Genomic DNA, 23,538 nt, shown 5'->3' on the forward strand with positions numbered 1-23,538 from the left:
TTTTATTTGCCCCTGTCCGGACCCCAGGATGTTATTGGCCCCTCTCCCATGTGTAGGACCGGGCGGCTGCCCCATGCGGGGAGCTCCGCCTGTCCGCTCCACCTCCGGGCGGGTCGCAGGGAGCGGCGCTTCCGCCTTTGGGCAAGAGGGAAAGCGGGGACGGGACGGGACAGGGGGAACTGGAGGTTGGGGGTGAGGAGGAGGAGGCGGCGGCGGCGGGGGGGGGAGACAGGCCGCGGAGATCAGGACAGGACGGGGGTCAGGATGTCGGAGGCCGAGTGCAAGCAGTGGATCCTGGACACCATCGACTCGCTGCGGTGCCGGAAGGCTCGGCCGGACCTGGAGCGGATCTGTAAGATGGTGCAGCGGAGGCACGGGCTGGCCCCGAGCCGCACCCGGCGGCAGCTGGAGCGGCTGCTGAAATCCCGCACCGTGCTGCGGGTCAGCTACAAGGGCTCGCACTCGTACCGCAACGCCGCTAAATGGCAGGCGGGCCAGGCGGAGCCCGAGCCCGAGCGGGAGCGGGAGGAGCCCCAGCCCCAGCCCCAGCCCCGCACCGTGCTGACCCGAGCCCGGCTCAGGGGGGTCCGGGAGCAGCAGGTGAGCCGGGCCGGCAGCAGGAAGCAGCGGCCGGCGGAGCGGAGCAGCCCCGCCAGCAGGAGGAGGATCCCGGAGCCCGGAACCGGCACCGAGCGCAAGGCGAGTATCGGAGAGAGCGGGTGGGGGGAACGACTAAGTTAGTGAGGGAGTGACAACTAGTTAGTCCGGGAGTAATAACCAGCTACCGTGCGAGTGACAGCTAGTTAGTGCGGGGGGGTTTGGGGGGGGTAATAACTGGTTACTGTGGGTATGACAGCTGGTTACTGAGGAAGTGACAGCTAGTTAGTCCGGGAATAATAACCAGCTACTGTGCGAGTGACAGCTAGTTAATCCGGGGGTAATGACTAGATACTGTGCGAGTGACAACTGGTTAGTCTGGGAGTAATGACTAGTTAGTCTGGGAGTAATTTGTTAGCGAGGGAGTGACAGCTAGTTAGTGAGGGAGTAGTAATTGGTTACAGTGGGAGTGACAACTAGTTAGTCCATGAGTGACAGGTAGTTATGAGGGAGTAATAACTAGTTACTGTGGGACTGACAGCTAGTTAGTGAGGGAGTGATGACTAGTTAGTTTGGGAGTAATAACCAGTTAGTTTGGAAGTGACTGCTAGTTAGTCCACGAGTGACAGCTAGATAGTGAGGAAGTGACGACTAGTTAATCAGGGAATAATAGTTAGTTACTGTGGGAGTGATAGCTGATTAGTCAAGGGGTAATAACTAGTTGGTGTGGAACTGACAAATAGTTAATGTCAGACTATGCCCCCTAGTTAGTGCCAGCTATTTAGTGTTAGACTGTGCTCATTAGTTAGAGTGGGAATGCAAGGCCATGCCTACTAGATAGTCAGGGACTGCCAGCTAGTTAGTGCCATACCACGCACACTAAGTAGGGAGTACCCAGTTGTTAGTGTCAGACTCTTCCCACTAGACTGTGCCTACTAGTTAGCGAAGATGGTTGGTATCAGACTGTGTCCAGTGGTTCCTTCAGATTACCAACTAGCTATTGGTTGACCCTTTAGTTTGTGTGGAAATACCAGCTGGTTAATATCAGACCAGCCCATCACTGTTGGATCATGCCTACTGTTTAGCGTGTGAGCCGTTTAGTTAGGTTAGTAATGTGTATGCAAGTTAGCATGGGTGTTCCAATGTGGAATGTTATTGGTTGAGTTTGGGTTCTGCTGGCTGCGGTGGTGGGATTTGAACCTGTGTCCCCAGAGCATCGGTCTGGGCCTCCAGGTTGCTAACCTAGTGACATTAACACATCACCATTGTCTCCCCTAAGGATCCTCGAGAGGGTGCGGAGGAGATTTACCAGAATGGGCTCAGGGATGAGGGATTTTAGTTACAAGGTCAGGTTGGGGAAGCTGTGGTTGTTCTCCTCAGAACGAAGGAGATTGAGGGGAGATTTGGTAGAGGTGGACAAGATTATGATGGGTTTGGATAAGGTGGATAAAGAAAAGCTGTTCCCAATAGCTGATGGTACAAAGACTAGGGTACACAGATTTAAGGTTTTGGGTAAGGGGTGATGGTGAGGGAGAACTGGTAATGACATGGAACTCGCTGCTCATGAAGGTAGTGGAAGCAGAAACACTGAATGATTTCAAAAGGAAATTGGATGGGGCACTTGAGGGAAATAAACTTGCAGGGCTACGGGGATAGAACGAAGGAATGGGATTGAGTGAATTGCTGTATGGAGAGCCGGCATGGACTCGATGGGCTGAATAGCGTCCTATGCCATAATGACTCTGATTGCCAGCTACCTATTGTTGGACCATGTCCAACAGTGTAGGATTCTGCCCACCAACGTTGGACTGTGCCCTGCCTCCCCCTCCCACCCCCCCCCGCCACTCATCCTCCTACCCTCCCTCACCCATCCTGCCCACCCCCTCCCTCGCCCTCCCACGTACCTTTTAAATGAGTTAAGCGTTTCAGCCTCAGCCACTGTTAGGGTGGGAGTGCCACCTAATTAGCGTCAGACTGTGCCCACTAGTTAGTGTGTGAGCCATCTAGTTAGTATTGGAACGTGCTCACTAATTAGTGTGGGAGTTCCAACTAGTTAATGTTAGACTGTGCCCACTAGTTAGTGTTGGATTGCCAGCTACCTAATGTCGGACCATGCCCACTAGTGTGACAGCTAGTTAAATGTCAGACCGTGCCTACTAGTTAGTGTGGGAGTGCTATGTAGTCAGCTATGGACCATGAACACTAGTTAGTGTGAGAATGCCAACTAGTTAATGTGGGACTGCCAGCTCGTTCGTGTCAGACCTTTCCCACTAGTTAAAGAGTGATTGTCAGTGGTTCCCGCTGGTTAGCTTGTGAGTGCTAGCTAGTTAATGTCAGACCATGCCCACTAGTATCAGACAGTGCCTATGAGTAACAGCTAGTTAGATCCAGACCATGCCAGCTAATGCTGTCTGTGCCAACTAATCAGGGAATGTTAGCTTCAGACCATGCCCACCAGTTAGTGTTGGAGCTGCCCCTAATTTGTTTGGGAGTATGCAACAGTGGATGTCAGAGCGCGTTCCCTGGTAGGTGTCAGTACATGCCTGCTGCTAGATGTTGGGCTATGCTTAACTATTGGTTAGCGTTGGACTGTGCCCACGAGTTAGGTTTGGACTGTGTCTGTCTAATGGTTAGACTGAAACATACCGAACTGCAGGTTATTTGCCAGGACCGTGTTAAAGGATTGTTAGCGTTGGACTGTCCCTACTGGGTATGTTTCTGACTATGCTTGCCTAATGGTTAGTGCAGAACATTTCCTAACCAATGGATAGTGTCAGACTTTGCTGTCCAATTAGTTTTGGACTGTTAGCAGTTGCTGTGATATAGGTCCAGTAGTTGGTATAGGACTGTATGTAATTAGCTGTTATTGTGGAACCCTGGCTAACTAACAATAGATGTCGACTGTGTCTAATGATTGGTGTTGGATTGCATCTCACAGTTAATGACAGACCATGCTCACTAGCTAATATCGATTGTACCCAAATGATAGTTAGGATTGGACTGTACTTTCCCCATTCTATTGGACAATGCCAATTAGGACTCTGTCTAACAAATAGTTGGTATTGAACTGTGCTCACTAGTTTGTGTTGGATTGAATTCAAAGCAGACTGTGCCTACTAGTTATTGTCACCTGTACCAACCTAATGGTTACTGTCAGACTGTACCCACTAGTTAATCTTTGTTTCTTGTTCAATAGTGTGACAATTATGGACTATGTCTAACTAATGGGTAGTACTGGATTGTGTTTGATGGTTCATGTTGGACTGCATCTAACGAATGGTTACTGTTGGACTGTGGCCACTGTTTAATATAGCAATATAAGTGCCCTTTGGTTAGTCTCAACAGTATCTAATGGTTAGTGCCGTTATGTGTCTAAATAATGATTAATGTTATACTGGCCCATTAATCAGGCCTGGACTATGTCCCTCAGTTAGTGTCGGACTGTATCTAAGTAATGGTTAGTATGGAACCGTCTAATTTATGGTTAGTGGTAAGATTGTGTCTAACTAATGGTTAGTGCCATACTATGCACCGGTGGTTAATGTCAGATTGTGTCTAAGTAATGATTAGTTTTGGACTGTGTCTAATGATTAGTCTCAGACTGTGTCTAACTAACGTTTAGTGTCAGAGTGCCAATTTGTTGGTATCAGACCATGTATAACTAATGGTTAGTATTGGACTCTGCCTGGTGGTTAGTGTTTGACTGTGTATGACGAATGGTTAGTGTCAGACTCTGCCCATTTGTTGGTACTGGATTGTGTCTAACTAACGGTTAGCATTGGACTGTGCCCAGACAAAAGTTGAGTTGGATTGTGACCACTGATTAATGTTGGGCTGCTTCTGTTTAGTAGTTGGTATCGAACTATATCTTGCTAATGATTAGTATCAGACTATGTCAAACTAATCATTAGTGTCAGACTGTACCCCCTAGTTGATGGAGGACTGTGTGTAATTAATGGTTAGTGCCAAATTTGACCATGAAAGGGCTTGACTGTATGACACTAAGTGGCAGACTATATTTAACTAATGGTCAATGTTGGACTTTATCTAACTAGTATTGGACTATGGCCACCAGTTAGTGCTGGACTGTTTCAAACTAATCATTAATTCATACGAAACAGAATGTGACCATTTGGCCCATCATTCCTTTGTTGGCTCTGAAAGAGCTATCCAATTGTTCCCGCTCCCCATACTCTTTCCCCAGGGCAGTGCATTCAAGATCACAACACCTTGCTGCATTAAAAAAATCTCCTCACCTCTCCACTGTTTGTTTTTTTTTTGCCATTTATCTCAAATCTGTGTCCTCCAATGGAAATATTTTCTCCTTATTTACCCTAGCAAGCTAATGGTTAGTTCTGGACTGTCTTTAACTAATGGTGAATGTCAGACTGTATTGTACTAATTTAGAGTCGGATTGTGGCTGTTAGATATTGGTGGAGTTCAGCCAACTAATGGCTAGAGTTTAACTGGTCTCACTAGATAATGTATCATTGTACCTAACTAAAAGGCTAGTGCCAGACTGTGCCCACTAGTATTATCAGATTGCACCTAAGTAAAGGTTGGCTTCAACTAACCCATTAGTTACTGTCAGATTCTATCAAACCAATGGTTAGTACCAAACTACATCTAACTAATACAAAAACAGAATTACCTGGAAAAACTCAGCAGGTCTGGCAGCATCGGCGGAGAAGAAAAGAGTTGACGTTTCGAGTCCTCATGACCCTTCGACAGAACTTGAGTTCGAGTCCAGGAAAGAGCTGAAATATAAGCTGGTTTAGGGTGTGTGTGTGGGGGGCGGAGAGATAGAGAGACAGAGAGGTGGAGGGGGTTGGTGTGGTTGTAGGGACAAACAAGCAGTGATAGAAGCAGATCATCAAAAGATGTCAACGACAATAGTACAATAGAACACATAGGTGTTAAAAGTTAAAGTTGGTGATATTATCTAAACGAATGTGCTAATTAAGAATGGATGGTAGGGCACTCAAGGTATAGCTCTAGTGGGTTTTTTTTTAATAATGGAAATAGGTGGGAAAAGGAAAATCTTTATAATTTATTGGAAAAAAAAAGGGGGAAACAGAAAGGGGGTGGGGATGGGGGAGGGAGCTCACGACCTAAAGTTGTTGAATTCAATATTCAGTCCGGAAGGCTGTAAAGTCCCTAGTCGGAAGATGAGGTGTTGTTCCTCCAGTTTGCGTTGGGCTTCACTGGAACAATGCAGCAAGCCAAGGACAGACATGTGGGCAAGAGAGCAGGGTGGAGTGTTAAAATGGCAAGCGACAGGGAGGTTTGGGTCATTCTTGCGGACAGACCGCAGGTGTTCTGCAAAGCGGTCGCCCAGCTTACGTTTGGTCTCTCCAATGTAGAGGAGACCACATTGGGAGCAACGAATGCAGTAGACTAAGTTGGGGGAAATGCAAGTGAAATGCTGCTTCACTTGAAAGGAGTGTTTGGGTCCTTGGACGGTGAGGAGAGAGGAAGTGAAGGGGCAGGTGTTGCATCTTTTGCGTGGGCATGGGGTTGTGCCATAGGAGGGGGTTGAGGAGTAGGGGGTGATGCAGGAGTGGACCAGGGTGTCCCGGAGGGAGCGATCCCTACGGAATGCCGATAAGGGGGGTGAAGGGAAGATGTGTTTGGTGGTGGCATCATGCTGGAGTTGGCGGAAATGGCGGAGGATGATCCTTTGAATGCGGAGGCTGGTGGGGTGATAAGTGAGGACAAGGGGGACCCTATCATGTTTCTGGGAGGGAGGAGAAGGAGTGAGAGCGGATGCGTGGGAAATGAGCCGGACGCGGTTGAGGGCCCTGTCAACGACCGTGGGTGGAAAACCTCGGTTAAGGAAGAAGGAGGACATGTCAGAGGAACTGTTTTTGAATGTAGCATCATCGGAACAGATGCGACGGAGGCGAAGGAACTGAGAGAATGGGATGGAGTCCTTACAGGAAGTGGGGTGTGAGGAGCTGTAGTCGAGATAGCTGTGGGAGTCGGTGGGTTTGTAATGGATATTGGTGGACAGTCTATCACCAGAGATTGAGACAGAGAGGTCAAGGAAGGGAAGGGAAGTGTCAGAGATGGACCACGTGAAAATGATGGAGGGGTGGAGATTGGAAGCAAAATTAATAAATTTCCCAAGTCCTGACGAGAGCATGAAACACTTCCCTTCCCTTCCTTGACCTCTCTGTCTCAATCTCTGGTGATAGACTGTCCACCAATATCCATTACAAACCCACCGACTCCCACAGCTATCTCGACTACAGCTCCTCACACCCCACTTCCTGTAAGGACTCCATCCCATTCTCTCAGTTCCTTCGCCTCCGTCGCATCTGTTCCGATGATGCTACATTCAAAAACAGTTCCTCTGACATGTCCTCCTTCTTCCTTAACCAAGGTTTTCCACCCACGGTCGTTGACAGGGCCCTCAACCGTGTCCGGCCCATCTCCCGCGCATCCGCCCTCACTCCTTCTCCTCCCTCCCAGAAACATGATAGGGTCCCCCTTGTCCTCACTTATCACCCCACCAGCCTCCGCATTCAAAGGATCATCCTCCGCCATTTCCGCCAACTCCAGCATGATGCCACCACCAAACACATCTTCCCTTCACCCCCCTTATCGGCATTCCGTAGGGATTGTTCCCTCCGGGACACCCTGGTCCACTCCTCCATCACCCCCTACTCCTCAACCCCCTCCTATGGCACAACCCCATGCCCACGCAAAAGATGCAACACCTGCCCCTTCACTTCCTCTCTCCTCACCGTCCAAGGACCCAAACACTCCTTTCAAGTGAAGCAGCATTTCACTTGCATTTCCCCCAACTTAGTCTACTGCATTCGTTGCTCCCAATGTGGTCTCCTCTACATTGGAGAGACCAAACGTAAGCTGGGCGACCGCTTTGCAGAACACCTGCGGTCTGTCCGCAAGAATGACCCAAACCTCCCTGTCGCTTGCCATTTTAACACTCCACCCTGCTCTCTTGCCCACATGTCTGTCCTTGGCTTGCTGCATTGTTCCAGTGAAGCCCAACGCAAACTGGAGGAACAACACCTCATCTTCCGACTAGGGACTTTACAGCCTTCCGGACTGAATATTGAATTCAACAACTTTAGGTCGTGAGCTCCCTCCCCCATCCCCACCCCCTTTCTGTTTCCCCCTTTTTTTTTCCAATAAATTATAAAGATTTTCCTTTTCCCACCTATTTCCATTATTAAAAAAAAACCCACTAGAGCTATACCTTGAGTGCCCTACCATCCATTCTTAATTAGCACATTCGTTTAGATAATATCACCAACTTTAACTTTTAACACCTATGTGTTCTATTGTACTATTGTCGTTGACATCTTTTGATGATCTGCTTCTATCACTGCTTGTTTGTCCCTACAACCACACCAACCCCCTCCACCTCTCTGTCTCTCTATCTCTCCGCCCCCCACACACACACCTTAAACCAGCTTATATTTCAGCTCTTTCCTGGACTCGAACTCAAGTTCTGTCGAAGGGTCATGAGGACTCGAAACGTCAACTCTTTTCTTCTCCGCCGATGCTGCCAGACCTGCTGAGTTTTTCCAGGTAATTCTGTTTTTGTTTTGGATTTCCAGCATCCGCAGTTTTTTTGTTTTTTACATCTAACTAATGCTGTACCTCATTCAATCCCTCCACTGTCTTTAATTATTGGGGAAATGGTAGCGTAGTGAAAATGTCACTGGACTTGTAATCCAGAGACCCAGATTAATACTCTGGGGACATGGGTCCAAATCCCACCGTGGTGGAATTTAAATTCAATTAATAACTCTGGAATATAAGGCTCATTTCAGTAATGGTGACCATGACAACAATATTGGTGTAAAATTCCATCTGATTCAATTTAGGGAAGGAACTCTGCCATCCTTACCTGCTCTGGCCGACCTGTAACTCCAGACCCACAGCAATGTGGTTGACCGTTAACTGCCCCCTGAAATGGCTTAGCAAGCCATTCCATTAAAGGGCAATTAGGGATGGGGCAACAAATATAAAAACAAAAACTGCGGATGCTGGAAATCCAAAACAAAAACAGAATTACCTGGAAAAACTCAGCAGGTCTGGCAGCATCGGCGGAGAAGAAAAGAGTTGACGTTTCGAGTCGTTTGAAGGGTCATGAGGACTCGAAACGTCAACTCTTTTCTTCTCCGCCGATACTGCCAGACCTGTTGAGTTTTTCCAGGTAATTCTGTTTTTGTTGTGTATGGGGCAACAAACGTTGGCCTTGTCAGCGACACCCACATCCCATGAAAGAGTAAAGGAAAAATAAAATTATTTGCTTGTCCGACATCCAGCATTGGATGAGCAGATATTTCCTCCAGTTAAATGTTGATTAAAATAAAAGCTATTGCCTTTGGTTCCTGCCATCCCTCTCCCTGGCCATTGAGGCTGAACCAGACAGTGTACAGGCCTGGCATCGTATTCGACTCTGAGCTGAGCTTATGACCACTTATGAACACCATGTCTATGAGCGCCTATTTCCACCTCATGAAACCAATGCACTTCTCTGCTGCGCTTCAACTCTCCTCCTGCTAAAATCCTCGTTCACGCCATTGTTGCTTCTAAACTTTATTACTGCAATACTCTTCTGGCCGGCCTCTCACCTTGCACCCTTTGTAACCTTGAGACCGCCCGAAACCCAGCTGCTTGTGTCCTAACTCACACCAGGTTCCGTCCACTCACCATCCCTGTGCTCACCGACATTGGCTTCAAGCCCATCAACACCTCGATTTTAAAATTCTCGTTTTCCAATCCCTCCATGGCCTGGCCCCTCCCTGTATTTGTAACCTCACCCAGTTCCATAACCTCAGGTACCTGGGCTCCTCCAATTCTGGCCTCTTGAGCAGCTCTGATTCTGATTGCTCCACCATTGGTGGCTTCAGCTGCCTGGGCCCTAAGCTCTGGCATTACCTCCCTAATCATCTCCACTTCTCTACTGCGTTCCTCAGCTTTATGAGGCCCCTTTACCTCTTTCACCAAGCTTTTGATCACCTGCTCCAGTATTTCCTTATGTGACTGTGTGTCAAATTTTGTTCGATAGCTGATTCTGTGAAGCTTCTTGAGACGTGCTGCACTGTTGGAAGTGTTACCATTTGGATGCAGCGTTAAATCGAAGCCCCACCTACGCTGTTGGGTGGATCTAAAAGACTCATGAGGCACTATTTCAAAGGAAAGCTGGAAGTGTCCTGGGCAATATTTATCCCTCAATCAACAGCACAAAAAACATATTATTTGGTCATTATCACTTTGCTGTTTGTGGGAGCTTGCTGTGCACAGATTGGCTGCTGCGTTTCTTGCATTACACCAGTGACTATACTTCAAAGGTACTTCACTGGCAGGAAAGTGCTTTGAGACATCTGGTGGCTGCAAAAGTTGCTATGTAAATGCAAGTTGTTGTTGTTGACTGCATATGATTAATTATTAATGCCCACTCATAAGTTTAATACTGTTTCTAACCAATGGTTAGTCTTAGACTTTATCTAACCAGTGGTTAGAGTTTGGAAGCATCTAACCAATGGTTAGTGTTGGACTGTATCTATAATGGATAGTCAGGGTGGAGGGGAATGAGGAGTCAATGAGTATGCCAGGTCAATCAGTGCAGAGACTAAAGTTGGACAGGAGAGAAAAGTTTTTAGTGATGGGGAAGTTGGGAAGCAAGAAATTGGATTGTGAAAGAGAGTTGGGAGGGACAGTACACCTGTCCTGAATCAATGAGTTGGAGAGAAAGGATGATGTGAGATGTGGAAGAGGGGCAGGAGTTAGAAATGTGAGGATGGGATAGGGTCTTAAGCAAACTTGCTATGGAGCTAGGCTAACAAGACTAACCTTCTACTGGTGACTAGTGGGACAGCTCCAGATTTACTGTTCTAGTTTACTTTTTCACCTGACTCTCCACAGTTGTATCTTACTCACCAGATTCATTGAATTCACAATGCTAGTCATGGAAAAATTCAGTGTTGTCACTGGGCTGGTTTAGCATGTTGGTACCAATACAGTGTAGGGCAAATCGCATCCTGGGGTAATGTGCTTCTTCTTAGTGCTCCCACAGTGCTCTGCATTGCTCCATCAAGGGGAAAAGCTTTCCATTGTGCATGGTGTTCTAGAAAAGAAATGAAAAACATGCATTTATACAGTGACTTTCATGACCTCAGGACATCCCAAACAGTTTTAAAGCCAATTAAGTGGTTTTGCGATGCAGCCAATGTTGTGATGCTTGAAATGCAACAGCTATTTTGTGCACAGCAAGGAGATAATGACCAAAAAAATCTGTCATACTGATGAGAGATCATCGACCTGAAATGCTAACTCTGTTTCTCCCCACAGGTGTTGCCTGACCTGCTGAGTTTTTCCAGCATTTTTATTTTTTGTGGTTCTTATTTCAAATTTCCAGCATCCGCGGTATTTTGCTTTCAAAATAAAAACCAAGTGCTGGAAAACCCCAGGTCTGGCAGCATCTGGAAAGAGAAACAGAATTAACGTTTCGAGTCCAGTACGACGACTCTTTGGAACTTTGCTTTTGCATCTGTTTGACTGATGTTGACTGAGGGACATATAGTAGCCAGGACGATGAGGATAACTCCCCTGCTCTTCTTCGAAAAACTGCCATGGGATCTCACCTGAGAGGGCAGACGGGGCCTCGGTTTAATATCTCGTCTGTAAGAGGCACCTCATACAGAGCAACACTCCCTCAGTATCGGATTGAAGTGGCAGCCTAGATTTTGTCCTTGAGTGTCTGGAGTGGGACTTGAACACATGGCCTTCTGAGTCAGGGGCAAGAGGGCTATCCATTGAGCCAGATATATGAGCAAAAGCCATAATTCATTATGTTTGCTTCAATTCCATACCCCTTTATCCATCTGCTCTGTCCCCAGAATTTCAGTACATTGTAGCGCTAGGAATGTGAGACTTTCATATGATGTGAAAGAAAAACTGGACTTGTAAATCCAACAAGCAAGGAAACTTGAAGCCAACCACATCTCCATTCATTTATAATCCTCACCTGTGAAATATCTCCAGCCTGTTAGCCCATAGGTGATCTTCATCAATGGGCATTCATGCTGCAGTCACTAATCTGCTGCTCATGTGATTGGTTGGAAGTTGGTGATGTGTTTCTGAGGTTATATCATGTTCTTTGTGATGGGCATGAATTTGAGAAATAAAATATTTTTCAGTGGGAGCATGGTCACAAGCCCCTGGAGTCTCTTCTGCCATTGAGTTTAGATTGATACTGATGTGTACCTCGACTCCAACATGGTCCATAATCCTTAATACCCTTATCCACAAAAAATCTATCAATCTCAGGTTAGAAATTTTCAATTGAACCCCCAGCCTTGGCAGGTTCTTAGGCGACAGAGTTCTAGATTTCCACTACCCTTCGTGTGAGGAAGTGCTTCCTGACATCACCACGACCGGCCCAGTTCTAATTTTAAGATTCTTCCCCCCCTTGTTCTGGACTCCCCTCACCAGAGGAAATAGTTTCTCTACATCCAACCTATCAATTCCTTTAATCGTCTCAAATACCTCAATCAGGTCACTCCTTAATCTTTAGTGTTGCTTCTAGCTGGATAACTGATGAATTGCAGTGCTTCCCATTACCAACGCTATTCATTTGTGTTGGCTGCGGTTTGTGTTGACTTCCATTTCCGAATTCAGCCAATATAGCCACAATTGACGATGTTCATTTCGGGAGATTTGTGTTGACTTCCATTTCCGAATTCAGCCAATATAGCCACAATTGACGATGTTCATTTCGGGAGTGACGTACATTCTGGGCACTGTCCATCGTCTCCCAAGATGGACAGATGCCAATAACCTAACCTAGCTGTGGTTTCCATGACAGGCTTACCACATTGAAGGTATGAATTGGCTGTCCGCAGTACATCCTGTGTCTGAGTACTGTTGCTTTCTCTCTCTCTTTCTCTGCAGAAGACCAGGAGATCGAAAGGAGCTGACCCATCAGGCGATGAAGGAAGTGATGAAGAAGCTCCACCAGAGGACCAGGAATCCGCAAGCCAAACCCTGAGGGAGGCACGGAATGGCGTGGAGTCTGTCGCTGATTGTGTGAGTGAGGACTGTGATACTGAAGAGAGTCCCATCAAACCGCCTGCCACCGAAGGTCGCCCAACTGAAGATGTTGTCGAGGAACTCCCCACTGACAAGCAGGTTGAAGCATCTTCAGCTGTGAAGCACAGCCCTTCACCTTGTTGCAGTGTTGATGCCGAGATGAAGCTTGACGTTGAGGCTCTTAAGACTGTGCAGGAGCGACTCTCTCCAGATAACGCAGGGAATGTTGGTTCATCTGAAAAGTCAACCCCTATGGAGGAGGGCTGCAGTGAAGAATGCTCCCAGGAACCTTGCGCCAATCAAGGTAATTTGGCTTTTAAACATGTTGGAACACATTATAATGGTCAAACTGGTAGCTGGACCCGGTAGAAAGTTCCAGTACCAGTGATTTACATTTGCACGTTTATACCACAGGTGTGCAGAAGAGCACTGAGATTAGTTATGTGGTGTAAGTACAGCCCAAATCTGGAGTGAGGACAGACCCATTCTGAAACTGGATCAAAACGGAGTGGGATTTCCTGAAGTTGCTCCTCAGCCAGATTTGGGCTCAACTCCAGAGTTGCAGGACCTACACATTTAATGGCTGTGCAAGGTGGAACCCTCTGCATCAATGCTGATATCGGATGGGTGCAAGGACCCCCTAAAACCCATTGCAGTATGGCTCATAGCTGTTAAAACCACAATGGCAGACAAAGTGAGTTAGCAGAGCAGTCCCATTAAGCTTCAGAAAATATAGAAACAAAGTTCTTAATAACAGAACAAATTGCAGAATGCAATTAATTAATCCCTGTTGTTAAATCGGCTGTTTGGCTTACAATCTCGTAAAACTGCATTTCATGTAAAACCCTTAACAAGAATGTGAAATGAGTAGATTAATGAAAGGTTGAATGGATCAGTAATTTATCACAGATGCACTGTTGTGTTGACCAGAAAACTGCATTTGTACATCAACCTGGGAATACATTGAGGCACGATTAAATTGTTAAGGAATATAGGTAGTAAAGTTTTGGGGTAGCTTTTTGAACAAAAAAAAAGAAAAGTACAGCACAGGAACAGGCCCTTCAGCCCTCCAAGCCTGTGCCGATCATATTGCCCGTCAACTAAAACAGTTTGCACTTCCGGGTTCCGTCTCCCTCTATTCCCATCCTATTCATGTATTTGTCAAGCTGCTTCTTAAACACCACTATCATACCTGCTTCCACCACCTCCTCTGGCAGCGAATTCCAGACACTCACTACCCTCTGCGTAAAAAACTTGCCCCGCACATCTCCTCTATAGTTTTCTCCTCTCACCTTAAATCTATGTCCCCTAGTAATTGACTCTTCCACCCTGAGAAAAAGCTTCTGACTATCTATTCTGTCCACGCCACTCATAATTTTGTAAACTTCTATCAAGTCGCCCCTCAATCTCCGTCGCTCTAGTGAGAACAATCCGAGTTTCTCCAACCTCTCCTCATAGCTAATAACCTCCAGACCAGGCAGCATCGTGGTAAACCTCCTCTGCACCCTCTCCAATGCCTCCATATCCTTCTGGTAATGTGGCGACCAGAATTTCACGCAATATTCCTAGTGTGGCCTAACCAAGGTTCTATACAGCTGCAGCATGACTTCCCAGCTTTTATACTCAATACCCCTGCCAATGAAGGCAAGCATGCCAAATGCCTTCCTGACTACCTTATCCACCTGCGTTGCCACTTTCAGTGACCTGTGGACCTGTACACCCAGATCCCTCTGCTCATCAATGCACTTAAGGGTTCTGCCATTTACTGTATAATTCCTGCCTGTATTAGACCTTCCAAAATGCATTACCTCGCATTTGTCCAGATTAAATTCCATCTGCCATTTCTCTGCCCAAGTCTCCAACCGATCTATATCCCTTAGTTCTAAGGAAGTCCATTTGCCTCTTTTCACTTTCACACGGACCTGGATGACTCTATGGAAATAAATGGATGTGGGATGGGAAAGGGCAACAAAGTGTGTGATAGGAAATCAGCCAGAATCTTACTGAGTGGCAGAGCAGGATCAAGGAGCTGTACAGCCTACTCCTGCTCCTGTGTCTTATGGGAGTTCTCCCCTGTGTCTTGTAACATTTATCCCTCAACAAACAATACTAAAACAGACTGGTCATGATAACTTGCTGTTTGTGGGATCTTGCTGAGCGTAGATTGGTTGCTGTGAAATGAACAGTGGAACAATGTGAAGCACGACTATTTTGCAAAAATTTATGCAGAACTGGATGGAAGGATGTTTTAAAAATTCACTCATGGGATGTGGGCATCGCTGGCTAGGTCAGCATATATTGCCCATCCCTAAATGGCAGTGGTGAGCTGCCTTCTTGAACTGCTGCAGTCCATGTGGTGTAGGTACACCCACAGTGCTGTTAGGGAGGGAGTTCCAGGATTTTGACCCAGCGACAGTGAAGGAACAGCGATATATTTCCAAGTCAGGATGGTGAGTGGCTTGGAGGGGAACTTGCACGTTGTGGTGTTCCCATGCCAAGGGACAATGGTTAGATTCTCTCTTGTTGAAGATGGTCATTGCCTGGCACTTGTGTGGCACAAATGTTACTTGCCACTTGTCAGCCCAAGCCTGGATATTGTCCAAGTCATGTTGCATTTGGATATGGACTGCTTCAGTATCTGAGGAGTCACCAGTGGTGCTGAACATTGTGCAATCATCAGTGAACATCCCCACTTCTGACCTTATGATGGAAGGAAGGTCACTGATGAAGCAGCTGAAGATAGTTGGGCCTAGGACACTACCCTGAGGAACTCCTGCAATGATGTGTCTGGAACTGAGATGATTGACCTCCAACAACCGTCTTCCTTTGTGCTAGGTATGACTCCAACCAGCAGAGAGGATAGTGCATAGAACATTACGACACAGGCAGTACAGTATAGCATTTTATAGAACTGTACAGCACACTTCACAGAAGCACCTTATGTAACAGGCATGGAAACAAATGGCAGGAGGGGTGAAGATACATTCCTGAGCCCCAATACCTGGACAGTGAGGAGTGAATTAATGGGTGACCTCAGAGAGGTATCAAAGGTAGTTTGGAATGTTAAGTATTTGCTACAATTAAGCAAACTGAAGGGGTAACTGTCCACAAATGGGAGTGCCGGGCTATCGTTATCAGTGATGTAGCTGGAAGACATCGAAGTACAGGTAAACACAGAGTATAATGTGGGATATGGCCTTGTGGGAGCCCATGATTTTATTTCTGTTTATGGGCTAATTATGCTTCGTCACTCTAGCTCACTGGTAACACTCACAGTTCAGAAGAGGCAGGAGACTTTGGTATCAAATCGCACTCCAGGATTTGAACATCCAATTTAGGTTGGCACCTCAGTGCTAAGGGAGTGCTGCAGTATCAGAGGGGCGTTGCCGATGGAACCCTGCACTGTCTAGGGGGAGCGGTGCTGAGGAAGATGATTACACTTCAGAAAGTGCTCATTGACTGTAAAGCAGTTTGGGGCACCCTGTAAAGATGCTGTATAAATGCAAGTCAGGACAATGGGAGGGCTGCCTTGCTCTTCAAACAGTGTCGTGGGATCTTTTACATCTACTTGAAAAGTAGACAGAACTTTAGTTTATTGTTTCATTCGAAAGACAGAACCTCTGACAGTGCAGCGCCCCCTCAGCACTGCCCCTCGGACAGCACGGCCCCTCCAACGGCGCAGCACCCCTTCAGCACTGAGGTGTTAACCTAAATTATGTGTTCAAATCCTGGAGTGGGATTTCAACCCACAGTCTCCTGACTCTTCTGAGCTGAGTGTTACTGGTGAGCTAAACCAGTGAAGCATCTTTAACCCATCAGCACAAACAAAATCTCATGCTTCATCGCATTACCATATCGCACATTATACTGTGTTTACCTGTTCTTTGATGTTTACCAGCTGCATCTTGATAATGATAGCCCGGCGCTCCCATTTGTTGGACCCCTTCAGTTTGCTTACTTGTAGTAAGTAATTGGCATTCCAAACTACTTTTGATGCCTCTTCAGAGATCACCCATCAACTCACTCCTCCCTCCAGGTATCAGGGCTGAGGAGTGTGTGTTTGTCCCTCCCGCCTTTTGTTTCCATGCCTTTTTTATAAGGTGCTTCTTAAACGTGTGCAATACAGTTCAATAAAACACTACACAGTATTGTTCTGTACACAATCCTCTCCATACAGTTCTGTACAAATTTGTACAGTATAGTTGTGTTTCTCATGGTTCTGCCATCACTCTCTCTGTCCCAGCCTGGATCTGTACTTTCAATACCCAATTATTGAAGCGTATCGTGCAAGCAGTGGTCTATTTTGTGGTAATGGGGGCTGAGAACAGGGAAAGTCTGTAAACATCAACAAAACGCACAATGCCACAGATGCTGGAAGTCTGCAATAAAGAACAGTAAATGCTGGAAACACTCAGTGGGTTAGAAAGCATCTGGAGAGAGAGGGAGTTAGGGTTAATGTTTCAGGTCAGTGACCCTCCCACAGGGCTCAGATCCGGAGACAGCCCTAGCCTCCTCTCTGCAGCCGCTCATCAACTTTGTTGTGCCTGGGCCCCTAAGCTCTGGAATTCCCTCCTTAATCCTCTACGCCAAGCTCTGCTGTTAAATAGAACCTACCAGTTTGAGAAAGCTTTTAGTCACCTGTCCTAAAATCTCCTCCTTTTGCTCCATGTTAGGTCTGACCTACACCCCCATTGTATTTGCAGGACAGAAGCAGGCCATTCAGCCCAACCAGCTTATGCTGGTGTTTAATGCTCCTATCCATCTACTTGTGCTCCTTTGAAATGTCCGAGGACATTTTAAAGATGCTTCCTAAACGCAGATTAGATTGTTTTGCAATACCGGTTGCTACTTTGTACTTGCTGAATGAGACCTATACTCCCAGGGAGCACTCCAAGCCCAAACTCCAGGCTAGATATTCTGTTGACAGTTCTGTCGAAGGGTCATGAGGACTCGAAACGTCAACTCTTTTCTTCTCCGCCGATGCTGCCAGACCTGCTAAGTTTTTCCAGGTAATTCTGTTTTTGTTTTAGATATTCTGTTAGTGGTTTGGTGCCCAATTTAGAGTCCTGATGGCACAGAAGGAGGCCATTCAGCCCATCGAGTCCATGCCGGCTATCTGCAGAGCAATCCACTCGATCCCGTTCCTCTTTTCTGTAGCTCAACCAGTTAATTTCCCACAAGTGCCCCATCCAATTTCCTTTTGAAATCATTCAACGTTTCTGCTTCCACCCCCTCATGAGCAGCGAGTTCCGGGTCATTATCAGTTTTCCCTTACATCATCCCTTACCCAAAACCTTAAACTGTGTATCCTCGTCCTTGTATTATCAGCTAATGGGAACAGTTTTACTTTATCTACCTTATCCAAACCCGTCATAATCTTGTCCACCTCTATTACATCTCCCCTCAATCTCCTTCACTCTGAGGAGAACAACCCCAGATTCTCCAATCTGACCCTGTAACTAAAATCCCTCATCCCTGGACCCATTCTGGTAAATCTCCTCCGTATCCTCTCAAGGACCCGGGGTGAGATAATGGTGCAGTGTTAATGTCATTAGGTTAGCAACCTGGAGGCCCAGACCAATGCCCTGGGGACACAGGATCCAATCCCACCACAGCAGCTGGTGGAATTTAAATTCAATGAATAAATTTGGAATTGAAAGCCAGTCTCAATCATGGTGACCATGAAACCATCATCGATTGTCGTAAAAACCCATCCGGTTCACCAATGTCCTTTAGGGAAGGAAATCTGCCAAACTTACCCGGTCTGGCCTACATGTGACTCCAGACCCACAGCAATGTGGTTGACTCTTAACTGCCCTCTGAAATGGCCGAGCAAGCCACTCAGTTCAAGGGAAATTAAGGATGGGCATCAAATGCTGGCCTTGGCAGCACCGCCCACATCCCATGAAAGAATAAAGAAAAAAATCATTCCTACTGTGGTGACCAGTTCTCCAGTTGTGTCCTAACCAGAGCTTTATGTAGGTTCAGCATAACTTCCCTGTGTTTGTCCTCAATGCCTCTACTTAATTGGACTTGGAAATATATCGACCGTTCCTTCACTGTCGTTGGGTCAAAACCCAGGAACTCCCTCCCTAACAGCACTGTGGGTGCACCTACACCAAAGGGTCTGCAGCGGTTCAAGAAGTCGGCTGACCACCACCTTCTCAGGGGCAAGTAGGGACGGGCATTAAATGCTGGCCTAGCCAGCAACGCCCACAACCCATCAATGGATAAAAAAAAATTGGGTGATGTTACTGGAAACCTTTAAGGTATGTTCACTCCTCAGCAGCGGAGTTGGCAGATGCTATTTCCCCTCATGCAGGAGAGGGCAGACCTTGTTTAAATCTCTGGTCAACTTATTGTAAGACATTTATTGCACTGAGATGGTACAGAGGGGTGAGGAATGGGCTTTTTGGTGGTTTTAATCGGAGGACTAAGGACCTATTCAATGGAAAATAAGAACCTTAATGGAGTGAGATGCTGACAGATCTGAGGACGTAGGTACACAAATGTCTATAAGTAGCGACACAGATTCATAAGGCTTTAAAAATTCAAATAAAGCTTTGGCCTCCATGAGGAATAGAATTGAGAAGCAGATATGTTAAACTTGCATCATACCTTGTTTAGACTGCTTTTGGGAGTACTGTGCACAGTTCTGGACTCTATATTACACAAAGTATATAGAATACTGGAGAAGGTGAAAATAATATTTACAAGAATGATACCAGAGCTGAGAAGTTATAACTATCAGGAAGGACTGAACAGAATGGGACTCTTTCCGCTGGAAAAGAGGCTGAGGGACAACCTAGTGGAGGTCTTTAAAATTAGGTAGGGTTGATGTAGAGAAAATACGTTCACTTTTGGGGAGATCAAAACTAGTGGCCATAAATGTAATATAGTCACTAATAAATCCAATAGGGAATTCAGGAGAAACTTCTTTAACCAGACAGTGGTAAGAACAGGGAACTTATTACCAAAAGGAGTGCTTGCAGTGAATAGCATGTATGTCTTTAAGGGCAAACAAGGCAAGGACACAGCAGCTCACTTGATCGGCACTCCATCCACCAACTTAAATGTTCATTCCATCCATCATTGACGCAGTGGCAGCAGTGTGTACCATCTACAAGATGCGCTGCAGCAACTCACCAAGGCTCCATTGACAAATTCCAAACCCACGATCTCTACCACCTAAAAGGACAAAGGCAGAAGATGCATGGGAACACTGCCACCTGCAAGTTGCCCTCCAAGACGCACACCACCCTGACTTGGAAATATATCGCCGTTCCTTCACTGTCGCTGGTCAAAATCCTGGAACTCCCTCCCTGATAGCACCGTTGGTGTACCCACACCACACGGACTGCAGCAGTTCAAGAAGACGGCTCACCTGGTCTAGCCAGCAGCACTCGAATCCCATGAAAGAATTTATTTAAAAAGTATGTGAAGGAGAGCAGATTAGGATATGCTGCTAGGACTAGATGAAATAAGGTGGGAGGAGGCTTGTGTGGAACATAAACACCAGCAGAGACCAGTTGGGCCGAATGTCCCGTTTCTACGCTGGAAATATTATGGAACTCTGCAAAGGATGACAACGCCCTGTGGAACTCCTCTACATTTGTAATTGAACAATGTCTCTGAGTTTGAGGCCGATAGTCTCCGCCTCTATCCCCCCGTGGGCTTGTGCAGCCAGGATTGGACCAATTCAAGTGTTCCTGATTAAACTCTCCATTCCTGGAGTCTGGATTGTGCTCACACTCGTCAAGACTCACGTTTTAAACCCAAATTCTGCTCAGTGTTCTGCACAGTTCATTCTTTTTTTTTTCACATCACAGGGGGGGTTGAATCTGAGGTGGGGCCAAATGATCAACAGGAACCTGCACTCTGTGATTCCAGTGAGATGTCCCACGATATGGAGAATGTGAGTATCGGGGGTGCGTTTTACCCCTTTTGACGTTTTGATCGGAGCGCAGGGGTTTTCCTTCTCTCCAATTCCTATGATTCTGTTCCTTCCGTCCACCCCCCAGGGAGAGGTTAACCAAATAAGATTCTCATTTGGGAGAAATAACAGATGGGATGGTTGGTGGTGGTGGGGGGGGGGGGTTGGGGGGGGGGGGGGGGTGCGGTGGTGAAGGACGCGGAAAGGGAATTAGTGCAGGAGGGATGATGGGACAGGAGAGGGGGAAGGGACACAGTACAGAGGAGGGGAAGGGGTTCAGGTAGATGGGAGGACACGGGATGGAGGCACCGAAATGAGATGGGGAGTGGGGTGGTGGTGGTGGGAGTGGGTACTGGTAACTTCCTCCCTGAACACGAGATCAGTCGTTCCTTCCTCCAACACTCGGTGGTTCCCTCTAGCGTCTATGGTTCCCCTGTTAGAATCTTCTACCGTTTCAAACTTCTAATTATTTCTTCAGCTCTTGGGAGAGTTTTCAACCTATAGACAGACCATGTGGATCGTGGAGGGGGGTGGGGTTGGTGTTGTGGAGGGGAGAAGGGTCAGAGTCCGGACAGTGAAGAGAGTTTGAGTGAGGATTGGGACTGTGTGTAACGGGGGAACCAGGGTCAGATCCTGATTGGGGAGGCTGAGGTCAGGTCTCTTTATGGAGCGATGGTGCCAGGCTGCTTTGACACACACATTTCTCCTTTCCAGAAACCCCATGAAGAATCTGATTCCCTAACCTGCCAGCAGCCAGGAGCCAAAGCAACCGAAGGTAGGGAATGTTTAGCTCCATCACCACCCCATCTGCCCCTCAGTGAAACACTTTGACATTTTGCTTTTCCCTGACTGAGGTGAAGCTCCACAGCTATCAGCCCGCCACCAGTCCCTTAACTCAGCCCTCGTTCTTCTAGTGGACACATGCCCTATTTCCCCATGGTGGTGGGAGTGGGTACTGGTAACTTCTTCCCTGAACACGAGATCAATCATTCCGTTCTCTAAAACTCGGTGGTTCTCTCTGTGTCTATGGTTTCCCTGTTGGCATCTTCTACCTTCTTCATGGATGTTAATGAAGGGCTGATGTAATTCCCCTGCACCACCCCCAAGGACATTGGCAATCATAAGGTCAGAGGTAGTGGGGATGATTACATAATGTTCAGCACCATTTGCAGATACTGAAGCAGACCATGTCCATATGCAGCAAGACCAGGACAACATTCAGGCTTGGGCTGATAAGTGGGAAGTAATATTCACGCCACACAGTGCCAGGCAATGACCATCTCCAACAAGAGAGAATTTAACCATCTTCCCTTGACATTCAATGGCTTACCATCACTGAACCCCACCATAAACATCTTTTGTACATCGTGGAGTGATTATTGGAGAAAAGATCGGATATTCAAAACATTGAAACTTCTGTGAGAACTTGTTGAGCAATCTAAAGATGTGGAGGAAATAGATGAGAGGATATATAAAGGCCCATATAAAGGTTGGAGAGATGCAGTGGTGATGTCACTGAACAGGTAATCCAAAGGCTCAGACTAATGCTGGAAGGACGTGGGTTCAAATCCCACCAGGGCAGCCTGTTTACTGTCTACAAGTCACCAGTCAGGAGTGTGATGGAATTCTCTCCACTTGCCTGGATGAGTGCAGCTCCCACAACACTCACTACAGCTCGACAGTATCCAAGGCAAAGCAGCCCACTTAATTGGCACCCCATCCAACACCTTAAACATTCACTCCCTCCACCACCAATGCACTGTGGTGGCAGTGTGCACCATCTACAAGATGCACTGCAACAACTCACCAAGGCTTCTTTGACAGTACCCTAAAAACCTGCGACCTCTACCACCTAGAAGGATAAGGACAGCAGATGCACATGGACACCACCACCTGGAAGTTCCCCTCCAAGAGACACACACACCACCCTGACATGGAAATATATGGCCGTTCCTTCACTGTCGCTGGGTCAAAATCCTGGAACTCCCTCCCTAACAGCACTGTGGGTGTACCTACACCACATGGACTGCAGCGGTTCCAGTAGGCAGCTCACCACCACCTTCTCAAGGGCAATTAGGGATGGGCAATAAATGCTGGCCCACACCCCGTGAAAGAATTTTAAAAATCATAGCGACACTCCCAATACCAAGTTTATTTTATTCTTTCATGGGATGTGGGCATCACTGGCAGGGTCAGCATTTGTTGCCCATCCCTAATTACCCTTGAACTAAATGGCTTCCTAGGGCATTTCAGAGGGTTGTTAAGAGTCAACCACATTGCTGTGGGTCTGGAGTCACATATAGGCCAAACCAGACAGCAGATTTCCTTCCCTAAAGGGCATTAGTGAACCAGATGTGTTTTTATGATTATTGATAGTTTCATGGTCACTATTACTGAGACTAGCTTTCAATTCTAGATTTTATTAATTGAATTTAAATTCCACCAGCTGCCCTGGCGGGATTTGAACCCATGTCCTCAGAGCTTCAGCTTGGGCCTCTGGATTACCAGTCCAGTGACATCACCACTGCACCACCAGTTCTCCAAGACAGGGTTTCTTAATGAATCAGTGATCGATCATGAGACTTTCTGTCCTTATGGCCTTGATCTTGCCCAGGTGCTTTCATGCCCTGGTGAGCTTGGTTATGTTTCTAACCACTCATGGGATGCTGAAGAATTGTTTTCAGAAAACCCCATTGTTGCCAAATCTGCCAACAGAGAGATGTCTTTGGCCTCAGCCACTAGCATCTTCAATGTACTGACTGTCCACCTGCAGATAGTTAACACTGATATGGGCTAGTCATCTCAATGGGCTATGTATGAGAAGGAGGCCATAGGTCCACACCTCTGGCTTTAGCCAACTAATAGCTACTAAAACCAGAGATGTCCCAATATTAATATTCCCAGGCCATCAACTTCATCAAGACATCCATTCCCAG

General features: G+C 46.8%; 1 protein-coding gene across 2 annotated transcripts in view; it reads left to right on the forward strand.

The window, feature by feature from the left end:
• The first annotated feature begins 234 nt into the window (after positions 1 to 234).
• The window catches only part of LOC121271342 (atherin-like), a 77,306-nt gene continuing 54,002 nt past the window's right edge, over positions 235 to 23,538 (forward strand). The window contains exons 1-4 of one of the 2 annotated variants that reach the window (XM_041177284.1): positions 235 to 699; positions 12,532 to 12,973; positions 20,499 to 20,584; positions 21,317 to 21,377. In XM_041177284.1, coding sequence (XP_041033218.1) covers positions 265 to 699; positions 12,532 to 12,973; positions 20,499 to 20,584; positions 21,317 to 21,377 — 1,024 coding nt within the window. In that variant the 5' untranslated portion in view covers positions 235 to 264. The remainder of the gene's footprint in view (positions 700 to 12,531; positions 12,974 to 20,498; positions 20,585 to 21,316; positions 21,378 to 23,538) is intronic. The other variant, XM_041177286.1, reaches the window with a different exon arrangement.

Source organism: Carcharodon carcharias, chromosome 30, assembly GCF_017639515.1.
Source record: "Carcharodon carcharias isolate sCarCar2 chromosome 30, sCarCar2.pri, whole genome shotgun sequence".
NCBI lineage: Eukaryota > Metazoa > Chordata > Chondrichthyes > Lamniformes > Lamnidae > Carcharodon > Carcharodon carcharias.